The 24,707-nt window shown below is 43.1% G+C and overlaps 1 protein-coding gene and 1 non-coding gene across 4 annotated transcripts; one reads left to right on the top strand and one right to left on the bottom strand.

Annotated features, from left to right (window-relative positions):
* The first annotated feature begins 1,313 nt into the window (after positions 1–1,313).
* On the top strand, positions 1,314–23,860 carry Gjc1 (gap junction protein gamma 1). Of its 3 annotated transcripts, none has more exons than XM_090350089.1 (3): positions 1,314–1,591; positions 17,587–17,653; positions 20,612–23,860. In XM_090350089.1, exon 3 carries the CDS (start codon positions 20,632–20,634, stop codon positions 21,820–21,822), a length of 1,191 nt encoding a protein of 396 aa, XP_090206215.1. In that variant the 5' UTR covers positions 1,314–1,591; positions 17,587–17,653; positions 20,612–20,631; the 3' UTR covers positions 21,823–23,860. The 3 variants fall into 3 exon arrangements, with proteins under 3 accessions (XP_090206215.1, XP_090206216.1, XP_090206217.1); XM_090350090.1 differs by lacking the exon at positions 1,314–1,591 and adding an exon at positions 2,008–2,143; XM_090350091.1 differs by lacking the exon at positions 1,314–1,591 and adding an exon at positions 14,967–15,084.
* On the bottom strand, positions 17,216–17,346 carry LOC150051256 (small nucleolar RNA SNORA70). Its single transcript, XR_016538475.1, has one exon. It is a non-coding gene; the product is annotated as a small nucleolar RNA SNORA70 (small nucleolar RNA).
* Positions 23,861–24,707: the final 847 nt, after the last annotated feature.

The following is a 24,707-nucleotide window of genomic DNA, read 5'->3' as shown; positions in this document are numbered from 1 at the left end:
CCTGGGCAGGAAAGTGAGACTCTTTATCTCCAATTAACCACCAAAGAGCCAGAAATAGAGCTGTGGCTCAAGTGGTAGTGCTAGCCCTGAGCAAAAGAAACTCAGAGATGGTGTCTGGACCCTGAGTTCAAGCCACAAAAAAAAAAATATTTGGGGGCTGGAAGTTTGGTCTAGTGATAGAGTGCTTGCCCTAGCATGCACAAAGACTAGGGTTTGACTCCTTGGTACCACGTTCATAGAAGAGAAAAAAGTGGTGCTGTGGCTCAAGTGATTGAACTCTAGCCTTGAGAAAGCCCAAGGACAGTGCTCAGGCCCTGAGTGCAAAGCCCAGGACTGGCAAAAAAAAATTTTTGGTGAACATTTGAATACATTTCTTTGGACTTTCTATAGGATTTTTGTAGTGTATGCATAGGTTTGACTTTATTAGATACTGAGTTTGTACCAATGTACATATTAGAATTAAACTGTGATAAAACATTGACAATGATGCCTCGTGTGCCATCTGATTTTATACATACAGGCATACATACACATATATGTACCATGTTTTTGGAGTGAGGGTTAAACCCAGGGCCTTGCACATGTCAAGAAAGCATTTATTTTTCTAGGTCTTCCCACTTGTCATTTTAATCCTCTAGATAGGGATGGGACAGGCAGACCAGGGAATGGCAAATACCAGGAGAATGTTAATACTCAGCAATCGGCCAAGGAAATGCAAAAGATTCAAAAGAATCCTGCTCAGGATAAACCAGGATCCAGAAGTAGCTGCCACGAAAAAAAAAAAAAAATAGCGACTTAAAGCCAGCACATCACTCGACTTTTCTGAGAAGACAGAAATCAGAATTTAAAATATGTTGGCAATTGGTAGTTTTGGAAAACACTATACTCTCCAAACAAAATCTGTCAGCGGGCCAGATGCCTCCAAGTCCTCAACTTGTGAATTAGCCTTGGCTTGGCTTCGAGTGGAGAAGAAGTCTGACCTGCACCAAAGTCCTGTCTCACCTCTCAGGGCTTTAGTTTTTTGCGCTCTTGCAAAGGACAAATGAGGTCATCCAGGAACAAAGGCATTAGCCAGCATCGGGGGGGGGGGGGGGCTTCAAGTATCTCCTCAGTAAGCTTCCTTTGGTCGCAGTCTCGTTCTTAAACATAAGGCATTCGGGGAGTTTCCGTCTCTGAACCTGCAGTTTACACTAGCAGGATGCCTACGCATGCAAAACTTATTTTTACAAAGAAAGAAAGAAAGAAAGAAAAGAAAGAAAGAAAAGAAAGAAAGAAAAGAAAGAAAGAAAGAAAGAAAGAAAGAAAGAAAGAAAGAAAGAAAGAAAGAAAGAGTCCGCTGGAATCCTAGTGGGATACAAGGAGTTAAGAGGAAATGGCCTATTAGGGTCTTGCTAATCCGAGGAGTCCGGGACCTCAAAAGTATCTGGAAAACCAGGAAAAGCTAGGACTCGAGGAAGCCCGGGTGGCTGATCCACCGAGGGGGAGAGGGATCCTCGAGGGAGCGCCCTCGGCGTCCCGGGTGACGGAACGCCCGGCGCGGCGCGCACCCCCCGCTCTGGGGGTCGTCGTCCAGCCCAGCCGCGGTGCCCAGGTAAGGTGGGTCCTCTCGGCGCCGTTAGCCGGCCGCTGGCTCCGAAGCTCGGCCTGGGGTGTGTGTGGAGGGAGCTCCGAGTCCGCCTCCACCCTGGCTCCCGTCGGACCCCACCCGCGATCCGCTACACGTGCGGCCGCTCCCGCCGCGTCCAGGACCGCCCGGGAACGCGCGCGGCCCCGGCCCCGGAAAGTTGTGGCTCGCGCTCGGGTCCGCGCGCTCCGGGGCGCCCCCTCCCTCTCGCGCGAGCGCCACGTGCCCGCGCGCCCCCCACTCAGGCCACGGCGGGACGCCCCCGCCCCCACCGCGGTGCGTAGTGCGCAGGCGCCTCCCCGCGGGTCCCGGCGGCGGGAGCGGGAGCGGGGGGTGACGGCTGCGGCAGCGGCGGCGGCGGGAGCGGCTCCAGCCTGGGTTGGAGACCGAGGCGGTGGTGGCGGAGGAGAGACGAGGGTGGCGACGAAGGCGATGGCGACGCGGGGCCCATGAGGCGGGGGCCGGCGGGACGGGCGGAGGCCCGGCGGAGGAGGCGGCTCCGGGGACCCCCGCCGCCCGGTGAGGAGCGGCGGCCGCAGCGCTGGCTGAGGGAAAGCGGGCTGGGGCGGGGCCCGGGGAGGGCTGGGAGCACTCGGAGGGAGCCCGAGCTGGGGCCGTGGAGAGCGGGAGGCGGTGTCTGGGGAGGAACGGACCGGGGCGAGGGGCGCTGCCAGGGGTTCCCGTCGAGCCCCGTCGCCGCCCCGTGTCCCGTCGGCGCGCCTCCCGCCCGTCCTCGCTTTGTCCCTGGGCGCGCGGCTCTCAAATTGGGAGGGAAACGGCCGGGGGGCCGGGGCGGCGGCGCTCCCCGGGCAGGTCCCCGGGACGGTTAGGGGCGGAGGGCTGCCCGGGCGGCGGCGGGGCGCTGGGCGGCGGGTCTTTGTCTGCGGAGCGCGGCCCCTGTCATCGCGGCGGGCGGCGGGCGGCTTCGTTAGGCTCCGGCGACACCAGCCGGGTCCCGGTTCCCGCCTCCCACCGACGTAGCGGGTGAGGTTTTTTTAGTTCGAAGGCTGGAAGCGCGAGCCGGGCGGGCGGGAAGCCCGGGCTCCTGCCCTTCGGCTGGATGGCGTTTCCGTCACTCGAGATGACTTTTTCCCCCCCTCACTTCGGGAAACTTTGGAGCCCAGTTCGTGTGTGTTTGGGTTCTTCATTGTTCTCCCTCGAGTCCTGTTTCAGAATTGAGAGAAGGCGCTCACGCTGTGCTGGTGGGCTGGCGGCTGCTTTATTTTAGATTTTGAGTCCCTCCCCACCCCTCCCTTTTCCTTTTTTTTCTGGCGATTGATTTCGATTGCGTTTTCTTCGCGAAGTGGACGGATTTGGCGTTACTCATTTGTTGACTGGGGGTCGATTTCATTGTGCTCACGCTTTATTTCGGTCTCATGTAGACCAGGTGAAATCGAGTGAATCAAGTTACAATAAAGTATTCTCTTGTCAGACAGGCCTGAAGTTACGACGTTTGTATAACCCCCCCCCCCAAAGTGAATATTTGTGAAAACGTTATAATAAGTCCTACGAAAGATTTTCATGCTCTAATGATAAGCAGATATAGCTATAGTAAATTTATATTTACAGGGGGGGGGAAAGGATTAATAATGCAGTTTTTGAATCACCCTTCCTTCCCTTTCCCGGGAACAATAGTGCAAAAAGAGAAGAAAAAAAAAAACTCACAAACTTAATTGTAGAATTCCTGATTTAAAAATATTATGATTAATTTTGACAATTGCTTTTGGGAACGAGGTGGGGGGATTTATATTGCAGTTGCTTTGGATTTTTTTTTTTTTTAGAATGAAAGAAATATGCAATAATTCTTCTGGGTAACAAGCAAAAAGCTCTGGTAAACAAATTTGTGTTTGTTTTTGCTAGGTTTTTGGCTTTTGTTTTGAGAATTAGTGTTTTCTTGTGTAGATTAGGAAAAGCATCCATTGATTCTTTGTGTTCAGAGTGCTGTAGGCAAAGGGTACTTTGAAGGGAACACATAGAAGTTCTGTGGAAATTTTTGTAAAAATGTGTCCTGATATGTAATGGCTTGATACTACTTTCTTCTTGTCTTAAACCATTGGGCATTTTCCCAACACATTTCAAACACCTTTTTTTTTTTTAAGGTTGCATGGAATTGGTGTGTATAGTACTTGGAAGGCTGAGCTTACAATCTCCTGGAGTACAACAGGATATTAAGTGTAAGCCTAGTTTGGGATACATAACAAGATCCTGTCCTTCCTTTATTCATTTCATGGAGCTAGAATTCAGTGTTAGCCTTTGCTTACAGAGGAGTTAAGAAGTTAGCATATCTCTACCACTTGAGCTGTAGCTCCACTTCTTGATGGTTAAATGGGAAAAAAAGTCTCAATGGACTTTCCTGTCTGGGCTGGCTTTGCCTGAGGACCCTGAAATCTCAGCTTTCTTGCTTAGGATTACCTGTGTCAGCCACGGGCACCTGGTGCTCTTAGTTTTTTATGTGTGCCAGTCTTTAGGATTGAACTCAGAGCCTGGGTGTTGTCCCTGAGGTTTTTTTTTTTTTTTTGCTCAAGCCTAGCCCTCTACTGCTCAAGTCACAACTGTGCTTTCTGCTTTTTCTTTTCTTTCTTTTCTTTTTTTTTTTGGCCAGTCCTAGGGCATGAATTCAAAGCTTAGGCATTGTCCCTGAGCTGCTGCTTTGGTTCAAAGGTAGTGCTCTACCACTTGAGCCTCAGGGCCACTTCTGGCTTTTTTCTGTGTATGTGGTACTGAGGAATTGAACCCAGAGGATTCATGGTAGGCAAGCACTCTGCCTTAGCCACATTCCCAGCCCTTTATTTTTATTTTTATTTTTTTTTGCCAGTCCTGGGCTTGAGCTCAGGGCCTGGACACTATCCTTGGACTTTCTCAAGGCTAAAGCTCTACCACCACCTCGGGTACCAACGATTCGACCTCGGGTCTTCATGCATGCTAGGCAAGCACTTTAACCACTAGGCCAAACTCCCGGCCCCTCCCAGCCCTTTATTAGTGTTATAACTATCAGCTAGAAGGAAGGAGTGCAGGATTTTGTCTCTGGTTATTGGACCTTCCCTCCTAGTTCGGGCTCACTTATGAACTCAGTAATATGGATCTTAAAATACAAGATACATCATTAAAATCCAGAGCACCATTCTTTAAATAAATACATAATGTTATTCCAGGCCTGACTCTCAGTGTAAAGTGATGTTACAGAAAACAATTATGTATTTGACTTACTACAAAGTAGTGAGACCGTGTATGAGAGAGACAAATGTATTAACCTGGATAGTTAAGTGCAACAAAGGGTATAATTATTTCTGAATTAATGCCTAACACATGTGGCTGCTATTAAGAAAAAAAAAAAACCCTGAACCGAGAAAGAGGATCATTCACTTTATAAAACCATACCCTGGCTCACATCAGTAATCCTAGCTATTTAGGAATCAAGTTTGAGGATCATGGTTCTAAGCTAGCCTGGGCAGGAAAGTCCAAGACTCTACGTGTGTGAGTGTGAGTGTGAGTGATGGGGCTTGAACTCTGGGCCTGGGCACTGTCCCTAAGTTCTTCAGCTCAAGGCTACCTCCCTACCCCTTGAGCCACAGCCTCATTTCCGGTTTCTAGTAGGTAATTGGAGATAAGTCTCATGGACTTTAGTGCCCAGGATGGCTTTGAACCACGATCCTCAGATTTCAGCCTCCTGAGTAGCTAGGATTGCAGACCTGAGCCACCAAGCCCGGCTAGTCTGAGACTCTTATCTCCCATAATAACCACCAGAAAACTGGAAGCGCTGTGGCTTGGAAGTGGTAGAGTGCTATCTTTGAGTGCAAAAGCTCAGGAACATTGCCCAGGCCCTGAGTTCAAGCTCCATGACCGCCAACAAAAAAAATACCTTGCTGGGGCTGGGAGTTTGGCCTAGTGGTAGAGTGCTTGCCTAGCATGCACAAAGACCTGGGTTCAATTCCTCGGTACTCCACATACATAGCAAAAAGCCAAAAGTGGTGCTGAGGCTCGAGTGGTAGAGTGCTAGCCTTGAGAAAGTCCAAGGACAGTGCTCAAGCCCTGAGCCCAAGCCCAGGACTGGCAAAAAAAAAAAAAAAAAAAAAAAAAAAAAAAAAAAAAAAACCTTGCTGATCTCTGTTGCCTGTAATCAATCCTAGCTACTCAAAGGGGCTGAGATCTGAGGATCACAGCCTGGGCAGGAAGGTCTTATGAGAATCTTTACTCCAATTAACCACCAAAAACAGACAGAAGTAGATCTGTGGTTCAAGTAGTACAGTCACTAGTCTATTTGAGAACAAAACCTCAGGTGCTGTCTGTCTCTCTCTTTCTCAATTCTGGGACTTAAATTTCATACTCCAAGCCTTTCCACCCAGGGCTAGAGCCCTACCACTTACTACAACCTTAGTTCCAATTATTTCCCCCTACCCCTCCAATTAATTAGAGAGGATTTGTCTGCCTGGACTGGCTTTGAACTGGAATCTCTGAGCTCAACTTCCTGAGTAGTTAGCATTACAGGTATGAGCCACCAATACTTGGCTTCCCTTCTAACAGGGTCTCTCCATGTAGCCTAGGTTAACTTCCAGTTCATTTTCTTTCTGCCTTAGCTTACAAATAACATTTCATTTTATTTTTTATTTTTTGCCAGTCCTGGGGCTTGAACTCAGGGCCTAAGCACTGTCCTTGGGCTTTTTCAAGGCTAGCACTCTACCACTTGAGCCACAGCACTACTTCCAGCTTTTTTGTGTGTATGTGGTACTAAGGAACTGAACCCAGGGCTTCGTGCATGCTAGGCAAGCATTTTACCAGTAGGCTACACTCCCAGCCCTACAGATAGCATTTTAATTTGATTTAATTTTATTTTGTGTTTGGAGACAATCTCCATGTATCTAAGGCTGGTCTCTAATTCTAGATCTTCCATCTTATACTCTCAAGTGCGGAGATTACAAGTATGGGACAACTGGGATTCATGGAACTATGATATTACTGAATTATATCCTTAGCCCCAGCTTCCTCCCCCCCTCCCCGCCCCCCAATCAGGTACATAAGTATCTGGCACTGAGCTAGGTAACATTGCAAACGAAGGTGAATACTGTGTAATTTTCCTTCAAAGTACTTCTTAGCAATTTGGAAGTAATGTGAAATCTTTGGAAAGGATAAATTGATAGGTTTCAGAATAAATTTGATGCGTTTCCTCTATAGAAAAAAAATGTTTTATGTAACCCTCCCTTTTTTTTTTTTTTTGGCTCTCCAGAGTTTGGGGCTGTTCTTGAGCTTTTGAGCTCAACCTCTTGAGTCAGTTCCACTTCAGGGTTTTGGTTGTTAAAGAGTCTCACAGACTTCGCAAAGTTTATAGGTGTGAGCCACTGGTGCTTAGTTTCACATATTTCCATTCTCTAATGTATAAACTTTTCAAACTCACATAGTTGTGCAGATTATTTCCATCCATATCTTTATAGGACTTATTAATATAAACTGAATGGTTACTTATCTGATGAGTTATAGCATACCTTTTGAGAATGTTCAGGGTAAAGTAGAATTGGACTCTATTTTTAGGGAATTCCTTTGACTCATTCCTGGACCTGGGATTCCTAATTGCCCATCTAGAATAGATGTTTATTTGGAGTCAAAATTTTCCATCTCCTGGCTTTGGCTATTCCTCAGGTCCTTGCCAACTGTCCTAATAAATGGTTTTAATTCTGTCCTTGGTCTTGCTCTCTTCTCTAAACTTAACCAGCTCCATGCCTTCAGTTACCATATATATTTTGACTGTTCCTAAATTTTTATTGGTAACCTCTCTTTTGTCTGTAGTATACTGTGATTTGAAGTCAAGGCATTGATCTCGCTAGGCAGGTATCTACTGCTTGAGCTGTGCCCCTAGACAACTCAGGTAAAGAGTTTTCCAAAGTAAAATGATCTTGGTGGCTTCAAAACTAGACTATTTGTTTATAAGTATATGTGCCTCCCAAGCAAACACTAGACTTTCTTTACAGGATTCTGATTATTAAGTGGCTTTATTAACAATTTACAGTCAGAACTCTTTGATGTTGTTCGGTTGTAGGGCTTGAACTCTGCCTAGGCATTGTCCCTGAGCTCTTTTGCTCAAGGCTAGTGCTCTACCACTTTGAGCCATAGCACCACTTGCTTGTTTTCTGGTGATTAATTGGAGATTAGAGTCTCACAGACTTTCCTGCCTGGGCTGGCTTTGAACTGTGATTCTTGTATCGCAGCCTCCTGAGTAGCTAAAATTACAGGTGTGATCCATCAGCACCCAGCTAGCAGTCAGAACACTTAGATTATTTACTCATTAGCTGCAGCCTTTCAAGCCTAATTCAGGCCATCCTTTCCTAAGACTAAATACTTCTAAATGCTCTGATCTTTTCTTTCTGTTGGTTGTGGGACTTGAACTCTGGGCTGGCGTGCCCAGCCATCATTCACTTTTATTTAAAAGAAATATGAGCCACTGCTGGTGGCTCAGACCTGTAATCCTAGCTACTCAGGAGTCTGAAGATCAAGATTTAAAGCCAGCCCAGGCAGAAAGTCCACAAGACTATTATCTTCAATGAACCATCACAAAGCTGGAAATGGAGCTGTGGTTCAATTGGTAGAGCCCTAAGACCCTGGGCTGGGAATGGTGGTTTAGTGAAAGAGAGCCTAGCACCCATGAAGCCCTGAGTTCGATTCCTCAATACCACATAAACAGAAAAAGCTAGAAGTGGCACTGTGACTCAAGTCGTAGAGTGCTACCCTTGAGTAAAAGAATCTCAGAGACAAGTGCCCAGGCTCTGAGTTGAAGCCCCAGGACTGGCCAAAAAAACCCCAAAATCTAAGGCCCTGAACTCAAACCCTAGGACTGGCACAAAAAAAAGGTGGGTAATATGAGATATTTAAGACAGAAAAGTAGTTAACGTTATGATAGGTACTTATGTACCCACCTGTAGCTTAAGATGGATGGGTCCTGCTTCTCTACTTCCCTGTTATTTTCCACCCTATCAGAGACATATACACATATATATGTAAAATAACCTATATTTTGTGTGTGTGTGTGTGTGTCAGTCATGGGGCTTAAACTCTCATTCTTTCTCACAAGTTACCCAAGTCATTTCCCATATAGTCTATAAGTAGCATAAATGTATACCAAATAGCATAATTGCATTTATTCATCTGTTTTCCCTTTGTACACCTCCTCCCTTGCCCCTTGCCTCTCCTAAAAGAAAGAAAAACACCATGGGGCCAGGAGTTTGGCCTAGTGGTAGAGTGCTTGCCTAGCATGCACGAAGACCCAGGTTCGATTTCTCAGTACCACATACATAGAAAAAAGCTGGAAGTGGTGCTGAGGCTCAAGTGGTAGAGCTCTGGAGAAAATCCAAGGACAGTGCTCAGGCCCTGAGCTCAAGCCCAGGACTGGCACAAAAAAAAGAAAGAAAGAAAGAAAAACACCAAAGTAAAAATAAACATCAAAAACAATAACAACAAAATAATCCATGTTTCTCTTTCCTAGAGTTTGTTTAGATAAATAGTATTTTAAATGTTCAGAGAAGCTCTACCTTTGAGTTCCTCCTCTAAGGATATCTGATTATTTGTGCGTGAATGAGTAGTCTTGTATAGGTATCATGTCTAGTTATATTTTAGATCTTAGTTTACCTCACATGATTTGTTCTGGGTCTGGCTATTTCTTTTTCTTTCTTTTTTTTTTTTTTTTCTTTTGCCAGTCCTGGGGCTTGTACTCAGGGCCTGAGCACTGTCCTTGGGCTTTCTCAAGGCTAAGGCTCTGCCACTCGAGCCACAGTACCACTTCCAGCTTTTTTCTCTGTATGTGGTACTGAGGAATCAAACCTGGGTTTTCAAGTAGGCTAGGCAAGCACTCTACCACTAGGCCAAACTCCTGGCCCCTAAGTCCATCTATTTCTATTCATAACTCCTAGAATTATCCCTTTTTTGGGGTGGCTTTGCTGACACTAGGGTTTGAATTTGGGGACTCACCCTCTTGCTTTACTTTTTCCTCAGTTTTTTCTGTACACAGCAGGCAGTCACTTGGATCATGCCTCCAATCCTGGATTTTTGCTAATTAATTGGAGATGACAGCCTGATGAGGATTTGTCTACTCAGGCTGACTTTGAACTACCATCCTCAGATCTCAGTCTTCTGAGTAGCTAGAAATTACAGGTATGAGCCACTAGCACTTGGCTATTTATTTTTCTGTTTAATTTTTTGACTCTTAAAGACTGGATTGTGTCTGTGGCTTCTGCTTATAATTCTAGTTAATCAGGAGGCTGAGATCTGAGGATCACCATTCAAAGCCAGCCCAGGCAGCCCAATGTGAGACTTTATCTCCAACTAAGCTGGAAGTGACTCTGTGGTAGAAGTGGTAGAGTATTAGTTTTCAGCTTTTAGGGGCAGTACCTAGGCCCAGAGTTCAAGCCCCATGACCAAAACAAACAAAAAAACCCACTTGATTAATCTATCTAGATTTCTTTAAAAATGCTTCAGTGAAAGAGGCTATGTAGTACTTTCTGAAATTAGTTATTTGTGTTTCTAACTCAAATAGCTTACTTTGATCTTACATTCCAATTTAGTAGTACATGTTCATGTTATTCAGAGTGAAAACTTAATATTTATTATAGGTGAAACACATCAAGATATGCACTGTTCAGATTCACTTAGAAGGGGAAGCCCTCTTTTAAGTTTGTAAAAACTTTAAGGAATGAAAAAGGTATCTCAATTTTGGGGGGGGTGGGGCTTTGGGAGGGCTGGTGCTGGGGCTTAAATTTAGGACCATGCTGTCAAACTTGATTTTTTCACTCAAGGCTGGCACTCTGCCACTTGAACCATAGCTACACTTATGCCTTTTTGCTGTTTAATTGGAGTTAAGAGTCTCATAGACTTCTCTGCCAGAGCTGGCTTTGAACCAAGAGGATCACAGGTATGAGCTGTTGGCACTTGTTCAATACCCAGCTTTTTTGTTGTTTGAGGTGGAGTCTTTTGAACATTTTGCTGGGCTGCCTTTGAACCTCAATCCTCCTGATGAACCACTACACCTGGTTTATGGTTTAGATCATAATGCTTACGTATTGTTGAAGGTTTGGTCCTGGCTGATGGCCCTATTAGAAAGTAGTGGAACCTTAAGGCGATGGATCCTAATTAGGGGGTACGCCCTTGGAGGATATTTCAGGACCCTGACCCCTTTTCTTCTCTTTTTCTCTTTCTTGAGTGCCAGAAGGTGAGACTTGTTTCTTCACATACTTGTCATGATGGTAAAGCAATAGGGCCAAGAAAGCTTGAACTAAAACCTCTGAAATAGAGCAAAAACAAATCTTCAGTTTTGTTGGTCAACTCAGTGTCTTATACTCACTAGACAGAAGTTGTATCATTTAAGTCTTGTTCCTAATCTTCCTCCTTGTTTATCTCAGGTATTTTGTTGCAAACATACAAAACTGATCGACCTCCCTTCTCCCCCCTCTCTCTCTTCCCTCTGTCTCCCCCCCCTCTCTCTTCCCTCTCTTTCTCTCTCCTCTTCCCTCCTCCCTCCTCCCTCCTCCCTCCTCCGTTTCCCGTCTCCCTTTCTCCTTCTTTTGCTCTGCACCCCTCGAGTGCAAGACTGTACACTGGCAAGCAAGCATCGCTGTTGAGCTATATCCCACGCCCTTGATTTTTATTTTATTTATTTTGCCGATCCTGGGGCTTGAACTCAGGGCCTGAGCACTGTTCTTGGACTTTCTCAAGGCTAGAGCTCTACCACTTGAGCCACAGTACCACTTCCAGCTTTTTATTTTTCTTTTCTTTTCTTTTCTTTTTTTTTGGTGGGCCATGGGGCTTGAACTCTACCTGGGCTGTGTTCCTGGCCTCTTCAGCTCAAGGCTGCCACCCTACCCCTAAGCCTGGGTGTTGTCCCTGAGCTCTTCAACGCAAGGCTAACACCCTACCCTTGAGCCAAGCCCCACTTCATGTTTTCTAGAGCTTAATTGGAGATAAGAGTTTCAGATCCTTTGGTGCCTCGACTAGTGTTGAACCTTGTTCCTCAGATCTCAGCTTCCTGAATAGCTAGAATTATAGGTGTCGGCCACCATGCCCAATGTTCCTTTGGCTTTTTCTGTTTATGTGGTACTGAGGAATGGAACCCAGGCAAGTACTCTACCGCTAAGCCACATTCCCAGTCCACAGTGGTTGTTTTAATAGAATCAGATTCTCAAATAAAGGTAACTCTTAATACTCAGTATCAGGGATAATAAATAGGGAATAATGACAACCACTGTGTTCCTTTTTTTAACCCTTCCCTCTGTCCTCCTTTAATTGTGTGCTAAGAATTACTCCTTGGCCTGGTGCCAGTGCTCACTACTATAATCCTAGCTATACACAGGAGGCTGAGATCTGAGGATCACAGTTCAAAGTTAGCCTGGACAGCAGAGTCCATGATGCTCTTATCTCTAAAAAGTCAGAAGTAGAGCTGTGAGTCATGTGGTACAGCACTAGCCTTGAGCAAACAAAAAGCTCAGGAATAGCACCCAGGTTCTGAGTTGAAGCCCCAGTACACATACAAAAAAAAAATCACTCTCTGGGTGAGAGCAATAGAGGAGGTGAAATTGATCATATATTCATATTATGGAAATTCACAAGGATACCTTCTTGTACAATTAATATAAAAATTATTCATTGAACTTATCTTGTATTTTACCCTGGAATAGACTTTTTTTTTTTTTTTTTGGCCAGTCCTGGGGCCTGAACTCAGAGCCTGAGCACTGTCCTTGGGCTTTTTCCTCAAGACTAGCACTCTGCCACTTGAGCCATAGCACCCTTTCTGGCTTTTTCCATGTATGTGATGCCAAGATATGGAACCCAGGTCTTCATGCATGCTAGGCAAGCACTCTATCACTGGGCCAAACTCCTGGCTGTAATAGACTTTTTTTTTTTCCCCCCTCAGGACATATTTTTATTTGAGGATTCTATTTACAAAGGTTAGCTCCAGCATTATAATTTGAGAAAAGTTCATACAAAATGGCTTGATGTTCTGCTCACTTGTTTTATTTTTCAAAACAAATTAGCTATGTATTTTTACTCTAAATGGAAGCTTTTGGTTGCCATAGAAGCCCCTTTACTTTCCTTATTCTAAGATTTTATTCAATTGACAACTTGGTATAATAGACTTTTTTATATTAAATTCTGCTTTCTATGTCCAAAGGGATGCGTAATAACTGTACAAAAGATTCTGTGAGATTTCTGGTATCAGTAACAAGATCTGGTCTCTAATAACTCTTGGGTATTATAGTTAGGCTGTTTTCTGATTTGTTGCTTAATTAGGTCTTTATGAAATACGCAAATAAGAAATTTGTACCCTAATCTACTCTAAAAATTCCTGAGGGCTTTTGTTACATAGTAAAAGTTTGGCAAGCTATTGCATGCTAATTGTAGAAAATATTAAAAAGCCTATAGAAGAAAGATACATTAGATGCTTTTAATGTGAATGTTTCCATCATGAAGAGGGAGAAACATAGAAGTGTAAGCTGATAAAGCCCGTCAGAAACCTGCTGATCTAAACATGATTCCATAACTTATGACTAGCAGTTCTAATTCTGTATATTCATTAGAAATGAAATCTCTGACTCTTCTGCCGTTTTCTTTTTTTTTTTTTTTTGCCAGTCCTGGCCTTGAGCTCAGGGCCTGAGCACTGTCCTTGGACTTTCTCAAGGCTAGAGCTCTACCACTTGAGCCTCAGCACCACTCCGGCTTTTTTCTGTGTATGTGGTACCGAGGAATCAAACCCGGGCCTTTGTGCATGCTAGACAAACACTCTACCACTAGGCCAGACTCCTGGCCCCTTGTTTTTAATTTTTAAAATTTATTTTCTAGTCCTAGGGCTTGAACTCAGAGCCCAAATGCTTTCCCTGAGCTTTTTGTTGTTGTATTGCCAGTCCTGGGGCTTGAACTCAGGGCCTGGGCACTGTCCTTGAACACTTCACCTCTAGGTGTTTCTGTGTATGTGCTACCAGGGCTTTGTGAATATTAGGTGAGAACTCTACCACTAGTCCATACTCCCATCTGTGTTCCTGAGCTTTTTTTTGCTCAAGGCTAGCACTCTACCACTTTGAACCATAGCACCACTTCTGGTTTTCTTATGGCTAGCTGGAGATTTTCTGGATTTTCCTGCCCAAACATTCATTTTTCTAGACTGGGTACTCTTCAAACGTTTGGTTTGATGTATGCAAGCTTAGGTCTTGAATGTGTATGTCAATGCTGTCCTTGAATGAAGACAGTCACACTTGGGAGGCATTGTGAATGGATGCATTATCCCAGGTTTCCCATACTTTTCCAGCTGGTTCCTGAGTGTTCATGTATTCAAATACAATGGCTCTTTGCCAGTGCAAATTGGCACTTCAACACACAGTGGTTCATTTTATTTCCTTATTGGTTGATAGAGCCAAGATTTCAAAGTATTTTCTTTTGAGATAGCTGTAAAATTCGTGATAAATTATATTTTGTGTTTTTCAAACATTGTCCTTCGCCAGGAATTCTTTCGAAAACAAGTTGTTTCCATGTTTGTGATGCATAGATTACTGTTTACAAGTTAGCTGCCATAATGCTTTTACTTAGAAATTGTCACCAGCTAGTTATTAAGAATCTATTATCACTCATGTGGAATTAACTCCCACTTAAAATGTTCCAGTTAAACAAAGCTTCATTATAAACCCTTTAATTGATTCCCTGTCTCTGCACATAAAGTAGATTCATTCAAGGCTGTGAGTCACTAGCGTGAGTCTTAGTGGATTGCTGAACTTATAATCTGAGGTACACAGATAGTTAATGCATACTTGGACTCATGGTGAGTCAGTATTGAAATGTTTTTAGTGCTATCCTAGTATAAATTTTCTGGGATGACTGTTTGGGAAGTGTCTTCTTGAAAAATTAATATCTTATTGCTTAATTTTACTTTGGTTACTTTGCTTCCTGCCTATCCCTAGAATACTGAATTCCACATAATTTTTCTGTTGTTTTTTGAATTTTATTGTGCTGGATATAATTTTCAGCAAATATTAACATAAAATATCTTAGAAATCTTCTAATTTGATATAAAAAATATGGAAAGTTTATACCCAAATCACATTCCAAAAATCTGTTGGTTCCTAGTCCAGTACTTGTTATGGCTTAGTTTCATGAAGTTTAAGGTTGAGAATAGTTCTTTTTAGATAATTTTAGTTCATCTTGAATTTTGTTTTTGTTTAGGAAAAATGAGAATTTTAAAATATGGGCTACTTTATAGGTTTTGTTTTTAAAGTATTTGGGGGTGTTAATTAGGAAGTAAAAACTTGACTCTGGTCTATTTGTACTTGTTTTTTCTTTTATGAAACCTTTGTAGAGTCGAGCACTGGACATTCACACTTGTAATCCCTAGCTACTCAGGAGGCTGAGATCTGAGGATCACAGTTCAAGCCAGCTGGGACAGGAAAATCTGAACTCCATTTAAACACCAGAAAGCTGGAAGTGGAGCTGTGACTCAAAAGGTAGAGCACTAGCCTTGAGCAAAAAACATAGGGACAACACCCAGGCCTTGAGTTCAAAAATAAGAAAAACCTTAAAACAGCAATAGTTAAAAAGTAATTTTTTTTGGTCGGTCGTGGGGCTTGAACTCAGAGCTTGGGCGCTATCCCTGAGCTTCTTGGGCGCTATCCCTGAGCTTCTTTTGCTCAAGGCTAGCACTCTACCACTTGAACCAAAGCACCACTTCTAGCATGTTCTGATTACTGAGGAATCAAACCCAAGGCTTCATGCATACTTGGCAAGCACTTTACCACTAAGCCATATTCCCAGCCCTCATGGATTACTTTAAAAAATAATAAAACACACCAACTTGGCATCTATGGATGACTTTTAGCCATAGCTTTTTAAAGTTGGCAGAACTTGATAATGAAATAAGTTATGCTGGACTTTGCTTTGTTTTTAATCACAGAGCAGATGCAGGTGTTTTCTTTCTCTGACTTTGTGAGTATTTGAGTCTGTGAGCTGCCTCCCGGGAAGAAGGGTAGCTCAGTGACTAAGCCAGCTGTTGAGTGTTTAGCTAAACAGCTTGCTCCTAAATAGCTTGCTCCTACTTGATTGCTCAGATCCTAGTGAGAGGTACTGGCTGCTCCAGGGAATCGGGCATACAGAGTGAAGAGTTCAGTGGTGACCTGGTTTAGATTTACTGGAAGTTTACCTGTTTTGACACCTCTCTCCTTCTCTCTCTCTCTCTCCCCTCTTTCTTTTTCTGGATTGGGGCTCAAGGCTGTTGCTCTAGCCCTATGCCACAGCTCCACTTCCACTTTTCTGGTAGTTAATTGGAGATTAGAGTCTTCCGGACTTTCCTGCTTGGGATGGCTTTGAACTGTAATCCTCAGATCTCAGCTCCTAAGTAGCTAGGACTGTAGGTATGATCCACCAGTACCTGGTTTGACTTTTCTTTTTTTATGATCCTAAGGTTTGAACTCAGGAACTTACGTTTGCTAGAAGCACTTGAGTCATGCCCCATTTTGCCTTAGCTGTTTTGGGAGTAGCATCTTGAGTTTCAATATGTTTATGCCCAGGACTATACTGAACTGCATAGCTCTTACTTCCATTGTAGCTATATTCATAGGCCCACACTGTCTGTCATTCAGCTATTGGTTGAGATGGGGTCTTACTAACTTTTCTGCCTACACTGAATCAAACATGATCCCCTGTCTTCTGAAGGAGGTGGATTTACCAGGTGTTAGCCACCACTGCCATCTGCTTTAGCTTCTTGCTATTATAGGTGGCCAGAATTCACCAACCTTGGGTTTTCATAAATTACTTATTTCCTGTTAAATTTTCTTTTCTTTTGGACAGGTTGTAGGATTTAGTAGTGAGATTAAGGGGAGAGACAGCACAGTTGAAGGCCTTCATGACTTCAGGATTTGATACTTATCCCCAGGGTATCATGATTAGGAATACATTTGACCCTATGGCCATGTAGGATGAGCCATTCACTTCTGCCCTATTTCTTTGAGATATGGATCTTCTTGCAGTCTGGAAACTTGAAATTGGATATATGTTGGACCCAATCACATACTTTTATTCTACAGCTTGGTGCCACTGTGTTTGGCTTTCACGAAGGCAACCTGCAGACTTTTCTAGTATCTAAATTGTTTTCTTTTTTTGTTTTGTTTTGTTTTGTTTTGTTTTTTTGCCAGTCCTGGGCTTGAGCTCAGGGCCTGAGCACTGTCCTTGGACTTTCTCAAGGCTAGAGCTCTACCACTTGAGCCTCAGCACCACTTCTGGCTTTTTTCTATGTATGTGGTACCGAGGAATCGAACCCGGGTCTTCATGCATGCTAGGCAAGCACTTTAACCACTAGGCCAAACTCCCGGCCCCATCTAGTATCTAAATTGTTTAAGATTAGAGATACAGGGCTGGGAGCATGGCCTAGTGGTAGCGTGCTCACCTAGCATGCATGAAGCCCTGGATTCAATTTCCAGAAACTACATATACAGAAAAAGCCATAAATGTTTCTGTGGCTCAAGTGGCAGAGCACTATCCTTGAGCAAAAAGTGTTCAAGGACAGTGCCCAGGCCCTGAGTTCAAGCCCCAGGACTGGCCAAAAAGAATGGGGGGGGGGACAGAGAGACATACACTGGAAAGCTCTGTCTTCAAGGTCCTTTAGGTTGACCATTGAGGCAACAAGCCATGTACATCACGAAGGAGACTATTTGCAGTCACTGCACACCAGCCTCCTATGTGCAAAGGAACCTGGTGGGTTTACTTGGCTGCAGATCCTATCAGATTTTGTGGACTACAATGACTTAAGAACCTTTAGGCCATTGTTACACTGTTCTTTTCCTACTGTTTGTATTGGGAGGAGAAAACAGTGTTGAAAGTCATGCCCATCTCCAGATCATTCTTGCATGGTTGTTGTAATTCATAAAAACTTTTCTTCCTGAGTGGCATTTTAGTGATTCATTGTTTTCTGTGGGAAGAAGTTTATGACCCATTTTTTTCTATTTCTTTTACAGAGGATAAGTTGCAAGCAAAGCATCATTTTTCTAAGAAAATTTGGGTAACAGAAGTTCTGGATAACAGGTAAGGTGAATTTAAACTTCTTTGATGGTGATGACAAGACATTTACAATCCATGCACATGAACTGAGAGAGGGAAGGGAAAAGCTAGAAGGATAATGGTACTTGGTTCAGTGGCTTTATTCACATTTTATATACATTTAACCTAGGTAGTTTTAACCTTGATTCTGGTTTGGATCTATGAATCTTAGACTTGAACTATCTTTTAAAATGTTGCTTTTAGAACCAGGCATTGGTTGCCAAGAGAGGGATGGGGGAGGACTGTAATCCCAGTGCTTGGAAATAAGAGGCAAGAGGAGCGTGTCTAATATATATATATAAAAAAAACAAAAACAAAAAATAAACAGACCTGAGGGCATGACTCAAGCAGTAGAGCACCTGTCTAGCAAGTGTGAAGTCCTAAGTTCAAACCTAGTACCTTCTAAAAAGATGAATAAAATTCTGTTTTAAAATAGATTTGTCTCTTGATTAGACTTACTGCCCTCACAATTCAGCTTTGCAAACACTTTTTAACATTTACAATAAGCAAAATATAGATGGGATTGTAATGCTTACTATAAGAACATTCACCAGAACTTGTTGCTATGCAGCCTAACTTGGGGGTCTCTTCTTAGTTTTATTCTCTTTCATCTTGATCATTGCTAGTTGTTTCTGTGTTGTGCTGTGCCATCTCTTTAATTTCTTTTAACACATTGTCAGGCGTTCCAAAATACAAGCTTCCTAATAAGCTACTTCATAGTGAAGTTTAGTCTAAGAATCTTCTTTATGATTTTAATGATGGTCTACATATGGCTGTACTTGCATATTATTATTTATATCTCACAAAGTTCTGAAGGTCTTATGAAATATTAATATATGTAAAAAGCCCAGTGTGCTATATCTGAGAAGTGTATTCTGTAAAACCTGCAGTTTACATGTATTTATTCATGTTTTTGCTTGGCTTTTTTGCTTAAAGCTAACACTCTGATACTTGAGCCACACCTCTACTTTTTGTTTTTTTGCTGGTTGATTGGAGATAAGAGTCTCATTAACTTTTTTGCCTGGTTTTGCACTGTGATTCTCAGAGCTTAGCCTTTGAGTAACCAGGAGTATGGAGTATAGATGTGAGCCTCTGGCATCAGCTAAAATACTTATATGAGGATTTTTTTTTTGGCAGTCCTGGAGCTTGAACTCAGAACCTGAGCACTGTCCTTGGGCTTTCTCAAGGCTAGGGTTCTACCACTTGAGTCACAGCACCATTTCTGGCTTATTTCTATATATGTGGTACCGAGAAATCGAACCTGGGTCTTTGTGCATGTTAGACAAGCACTCTACCACTAGGCCAAACTCCCAGCCCAGGATTTTTTTTTGCCAGTCCTGGGATTTGAACTCAGGGCGTGGACACCATCTGTGAGCTTCTTTGGCTGAAGGCTACCACTCTGCCATTTGAGCCACAGTGCCACTTCCACCCTTTCCTTCTTACGTGGTACAAAGGAATTGAACCCGGGGCTTCATGCATGTTAGGCAAGCAGTCTATCACTAAGCCACATTCCCAGCCCTATGTGAGGATTTTTTTTTTTTTTTTTTTTTTTGTGGGGCTTGAACTCTGGGCCTTGGTGCTGTCCCTGAGCTCTTCAGCTCAAGGCTACTGCTCTACCCCTTGAGCCACAGCCCCACTTCCGGTTTTCTAGTGGTTAATTGGAGATAAACATCTCATGAACTTTAGTGCCCTGGCTGGCTTTGAACTGAGATCCTCAGATCTCAGTCTCCTAAGTAGTTAAGATTACAGGCATGAGCCACCACACACAGCTTTATGCGAGGATTTTTTTTTTTAACCAGTCCTGAGCTTGAACTCAGGTCCCGGGCACTGTCCTTGGACACTTCTTCTCAAGGCTAGCATTTGGCCACTTGGGCCACAGTATGGCTTCCAGCATTTCTTATGTATGTGGTACTGAGGAATCAAACCCAGGTCTTCATGCATGCTAGGCAAAAACTCTACCACTAGACCGAACTCCTAGTACCTGACAATTTATTGTTTAGACCAGATCTTTCTAGGACTCTGTTAAGTCCAAACAAATATTTGTAGATTAAAGTGAATTGTCCTATCTAAGGGTGGTAAGACAGTGAGGTGTTGAACACGTGTTTAGCCAGACACAGTGACTCATATCTGTAATCCTAGCTAGTCAGGCAACTGAGATTTGAGAATTAATGTTCAAAGAGAGCCCAGGTAGAAAAGTCATTATTGAGACTTTTATCTCTCAGTAAGGTAGAGCTAGAACTGTGGCCCAAGTGGTAGAGTACTACCCTTGAGTGAAAAAGCCAAGTGAGGGGCCAGGAGTTTAACCTAGTGGTAGAGTACCTAGCATGCATGAAGACCCAGATTTGATTCCTTGGTACCACATACATAGAAAAAAACTAGAAGTGGTGCTGAGGCTCAAGAGGTAGAGTTCTAGCCATGAGAAAGTCCAAGGACAGTACTCAGGCCCTGAGTTCAAGCCCAGGACTGGCAAGAAAAAGAAAAGAAAAGAAAAAGCCAAGTAAAAACACAAGGCCTGGGGCTGGGAATATGGCTTAGTTGTAGACCGCTTGACTAGCATGCATGAAGCCCTGGGTTCAATTCTTCAGTACCAAATAAACAGAAAAGGCCTGAAGTAGTGTTGTGGCTCAAGTGGTGGAGCACTGGCCTTGAGCAGAAGCAGCTCAGGGACAGTGCCCATGCTCTGAGTTCAAATCCCAGGACTGGCTAAAAAGAAAAAGAAACACAAGTTTAAGACCCAGTTCTGTTCCCCTCTCTAAATAAGTTGTTTTATTTTGTTCTTGAAATTAAACATCAAGTATGCAAAGAAGTCTTAGAAATCTTGGGAGTTAAAATGTATACTATTGAGGTTTTAGTATTTTAGTAATTACACACATTCTACCCTCTCCAAAAATAAGATTTTAATATTTGTTGACTTTTCCCTTGGTGCTTTCCCACTTTTATCAGGGCCACTCAATTGGAGCACCATGAGTTGGAGCTTCCTGACTCGTCTGCTAGAGGAGATCCACAACCATTCTACATTTGTAGGGAAGATCTGGCTCACTGTGTTGATTGTCTTCCGGATTGTCCTAACAGCAGTAGGAGGAGAATCCATCTACTATGATGAGCAAAGCAAATTTGTGTGTAATACAGAACAGCCAGGCTGTGAGAATGTCTGCTATGATGCCTTTGCACCTCTCTCCCATGTGCGCTTCTGGGTGTTCCAGATCATCCTGGTGGCAACCCCCTCTGTTATGTACCTCGGCTATGCCATTCATAAAATTGCCAAAATGGAGCATGGTGAAGCAGACAAAAAGGCAGCTCGGAGCAAACCCTATGCAATGCGTTGGAAACAACATCGGGCTCTAGAAGAGACAGAAGAGGACCACGAAGAGGATCCCATGATGTATCCAGAAATGGAATTAGAAAGTGAAAAAGAAAATAAAGAGCAGAGCCAGCCAAAACCCAAACACGATGGCCGCCGACGGATTCGGGAGGATGGGCTCATGAAAATCTATGTGTTGCAGTTGCTGGCGAGGACTGTCTTTGAGGTGGGTTTCCTAATAGGACAGTATTTTCTGTATGGCTTCCAAGTCCACCCATTTTATGTGTGCAGCCGACGTCCTTGCCCTCACAAGATAGACTGTTTTATTTCTAGACCCACTGAAAAGACCATCTTCCTTTTGATAATGTATGGTGTTACAGGCCTCTGCCTATTGCTTAACATTTGGGAGATGCTTCATTTAGGGTTTGGGACCATTCGAGACTCACTGAACAGTAAGAGGAGGGAACTTGAAGATCCGGGTGCTTATAATTATCCGTTCACATGGAATACCCCATCTGCTCCCCCTGGCTATAACATTGCTGTCAAACCAGATCAAATCCAGTACACTGAACTGTCCAATGCTAAGATTGCCTACAAGCAGAACAAAGCCAACATCGCCCAGGAGCAGCAGTATGGCAGCCATGAGGAGCACCTCCCAGCTGATCTGGAGACGCTGCAGCGGGAGATCAGAATGGCTCAGGAACGCTTGGATCTAGCAATTCAGGCCTATCATCACCAAAACAACCCCCATGGTCCTCGGGAAAAAAAGGCCAAAGTGGGGTCCAAAGCTGGGTCTAACAAAAGCAGTGGTAGTAGCAAATCGGGGGATGGGAAGACCTCCGTCTGGATTTAATCTTGGCTGGGCTTAAAACTTGGGCTTTTCATAGTTTATGGTAAGCAACGGCTCACTGAATAATGACTTCCATTGAGTAAACATTTGGCTCTGGTTATCTTCAGGGATGCTGTTGGCTCATGATCCAAACTCAGGGGACTCTGAAGATGGGGCTGGGATGAGTGGGGAGAGGGAAACACAGTGTTCCCAGGCACATGTTCTCAGCAATAATACAGTTGCAGAACTTTACATTCATGTCTTCCAGATCCAGAGAAGAACAGATATATTTAAATCATTCTTGTTGAACAGTTTTTGTATGTACAGTATTATGGTACCTTTTTTTTTTTTAGTATGAGAACTTTTTTTTTGTATCTGTATATTGGACTGCTGTAGTTAATACTTTTTTATATTAAAGGAAAAAATCCTTATAAGTAATGCCTGTTAGGCTAGTGTTTAATTACTTTGTTTAGCAAGTTCTACCCTGGGTTTCGAGTTTTAATAGATGCTAACTACCCTGAATAAAAGTGCCTCTCATATTGCAGGAAAGATTTCAGAGAAGAGATAGCAGTTTTCAGTCCACTTTATGAATAGGTCAGGATCTTCCCTCTTTTACCTGAGAAATCTTGGATCTCATCCTGTGACTAGAGTTGTAGCCATTCCTTGACAACATGTTTCTAAAGGAGGTAAAGGATTCACTGAAGGATTCCTTTAAATACCAAACATTGCCAATATGGCCAGTGTGTACTTGGTTGGTGTATATGTAATTTAAGTTCTTTCAAGAGACTTGATAGGAGAAGGTGTCCCTTATCCGATAGCAGGGTAGAGTACCTGGCTAGAGTTGATGCTAACTAAGCTGCTTCTCAGAAAGCAACGCTACACTTGGAAAATGATCCCTAAATAGGATGTTTAGTTGTGAACTTGTTTGATTTGCCTTAAACGTCTATCCAGAAAACTGCCTCTTTCTGGTTTCTGAAGAAGCCAGTAATGGATATTTTCTATATTAATATTAGAAGTACAAAACCCCCTTTTAAGAATACTCAAAGGTACTTGTACTTTGAATGGCAGTTCCAATTGTTTATTTTTATAATTTGCCATGGAACTTACAGTTTATTTACTTCTGCCAATGTAAATTCCTGTCTGAATGGCCATCCTTAGGGTTCTGTCTGTAAATAGACATAAAGGAATTCAGTATTTATTCTCTGTTGGCATATATGTTTATCAGCAATAAGTTCTAATGTTCATAAGTCTCATAATTTACAGTGTTTTCAATCTTATTATGTTGGAAGGCATTGTTCTTCTGCAGTGTCCTGGTTTGTCTGAAAGTGCTAAGCCTAGAGCACAAACTTATAAGGTAGAATAGAGAGATTTTGCTCTACCAGAAACTTTTTCTTTCGGGTCTTTCTGACAGAAAGCTGCTGCAAGCCACCTCTGACTGAAATGCTGAAAATATCACATTTATGTCTTAATTTTGAGATGCCAGTTCTCCACTATTTAGAAGGATATTAGCTGTTTTCCTTTATTGTTTCTCCTTCCTGTTACTTTTCTCCACCAAAAAAAAAAAAGAAAAAAAGAAAATGTAGCCTTCTAACCATTTACTTATATTTCATCCCTTTTTATGTTAAAATTTTAGGTAAGATGAAGGGACAGTTTCACAAAATGGTATGCATCTGTGTATCATGGACAATTAATAGACATGGAAAGTTTCTTTCAAATGCTTAATAAGGAAACACATGTAAGTCTAAGAAACTAGGCAAATTTTTAACCACCTCAGCCTAACTAGGAAAAAGAACTCCCAATTCTTTAAGTTGCTAGAGCTTTCAGCAGATTTCTTAATTGAAGGACACGAAATTCATATACTGTACACTGACTGGCATCTCAGTGCCTGAAGGAGAGCAGAGTATATTTATTTGCCAGCAGAAAGGTTGGGAATTTGAGTGGTAGAGAGAGGAGTCAAGCAGAAAGGCCAGGAAGATCCAGGCAAAGGCATTCAGTGCCGGGAGCATCCACTTAGTTTACAGTGCCCCTGGTGGTTCATCTTGTTTTGTCTTGGTCAGAATTTTTTTGCGGGGGGAGGGAGGAGGTGGTCTGGAGAAGGTGGGGGGTGTGCAGAGCCTGAGAGCTGTCCCTGAACTTTTTTTGTTCAAGGCTAGTGCTATGCCACTTAAGCCTCAACTCCATTCCTGGCTCTTTTGGTGGTTAGAGATAAGAGTCTCATAGACTTTCTTTTCCCAGGCTGCCTTTGAACCACTATCCTTAGATCTTAGCCTTCTGAGTAGCAAGGATTATAGACGTGAGACACTGGTGCCTTTCAGCTTCTTAAAGTACACAGAAAGACACTTTTAAGTCACCTCTTCATATGCACACCCTTTAAAATGTTCATTCTGTTAAAATTTTAATTATGGCAAGAATTTCCACACTCACTGCCTTTATAGCACATTTCTTTCAGCCTTTGAACATAGTTGTTTGTTTGCAAAGCCGTTTTCCCTCATGATTTATTATGGACCTCCATTAAGAAAATGACCCTTGGCCAGGAGTTTGGCCTAGTGGTAGAGTGCTTGCCTGCGAACCTGGGTTCAATTCCTCAGTGCCACATACACAGAAAAAGCCAGAAGTGGTACTGTGGCTCAAGTGGTAGAGCTCTAGCCTTGAGGAAAGCCCAAAGACAGTGCTCAGGCTGAGTCTCTAAGCCCCAGGACTGGCAAAAAAAAGAAAGAAAGAAAGAAAGAAAATGACCCTATTAGTACCTACTATAACCCATTATTGGTAATTATTGATTGGTTCCACAATAAATCTATGAAAATACTATTCTGTGCTATGCAGATAATTTGTCTCAAAGGCCTGTTGTCTGTTTTTCCTGTTACAGCCAGTCTGTTTTAGATTGCCATATAAGACACGCTTTGTCGTGA

The sequence above is a fragment of the Megascapheus bottae genome, chromosome 17 (genome assembly GCF_031878675.1).
Source record: "Megascapheus bottae isolate mThoBot1 chromosome 17, mThoBot2.hap1, whole genome shotgun sequence".
NCBI classification, from domain to species: domain Eukaryota; kingdom Metazoa; phylum Chordata; class Mammalia; order Rodentia; family Geomyidae; genus Megascapheus; species Megascapheus bottae.
Note: the sequence above shows the minus strand (reverse complement) of the source record. Positions and strands in the feature narration are given on the sequence as shown.

What these genes read in the sequence shown, in the direction of transcription:
- Gjc1 (XM_090350089.1), top strand. Translation starts at nt 20,632, where the DNA reads ATGAGTTGGAGCTTCCTGACTCGTCTGCTAGAGGAGATCCACAACCAT.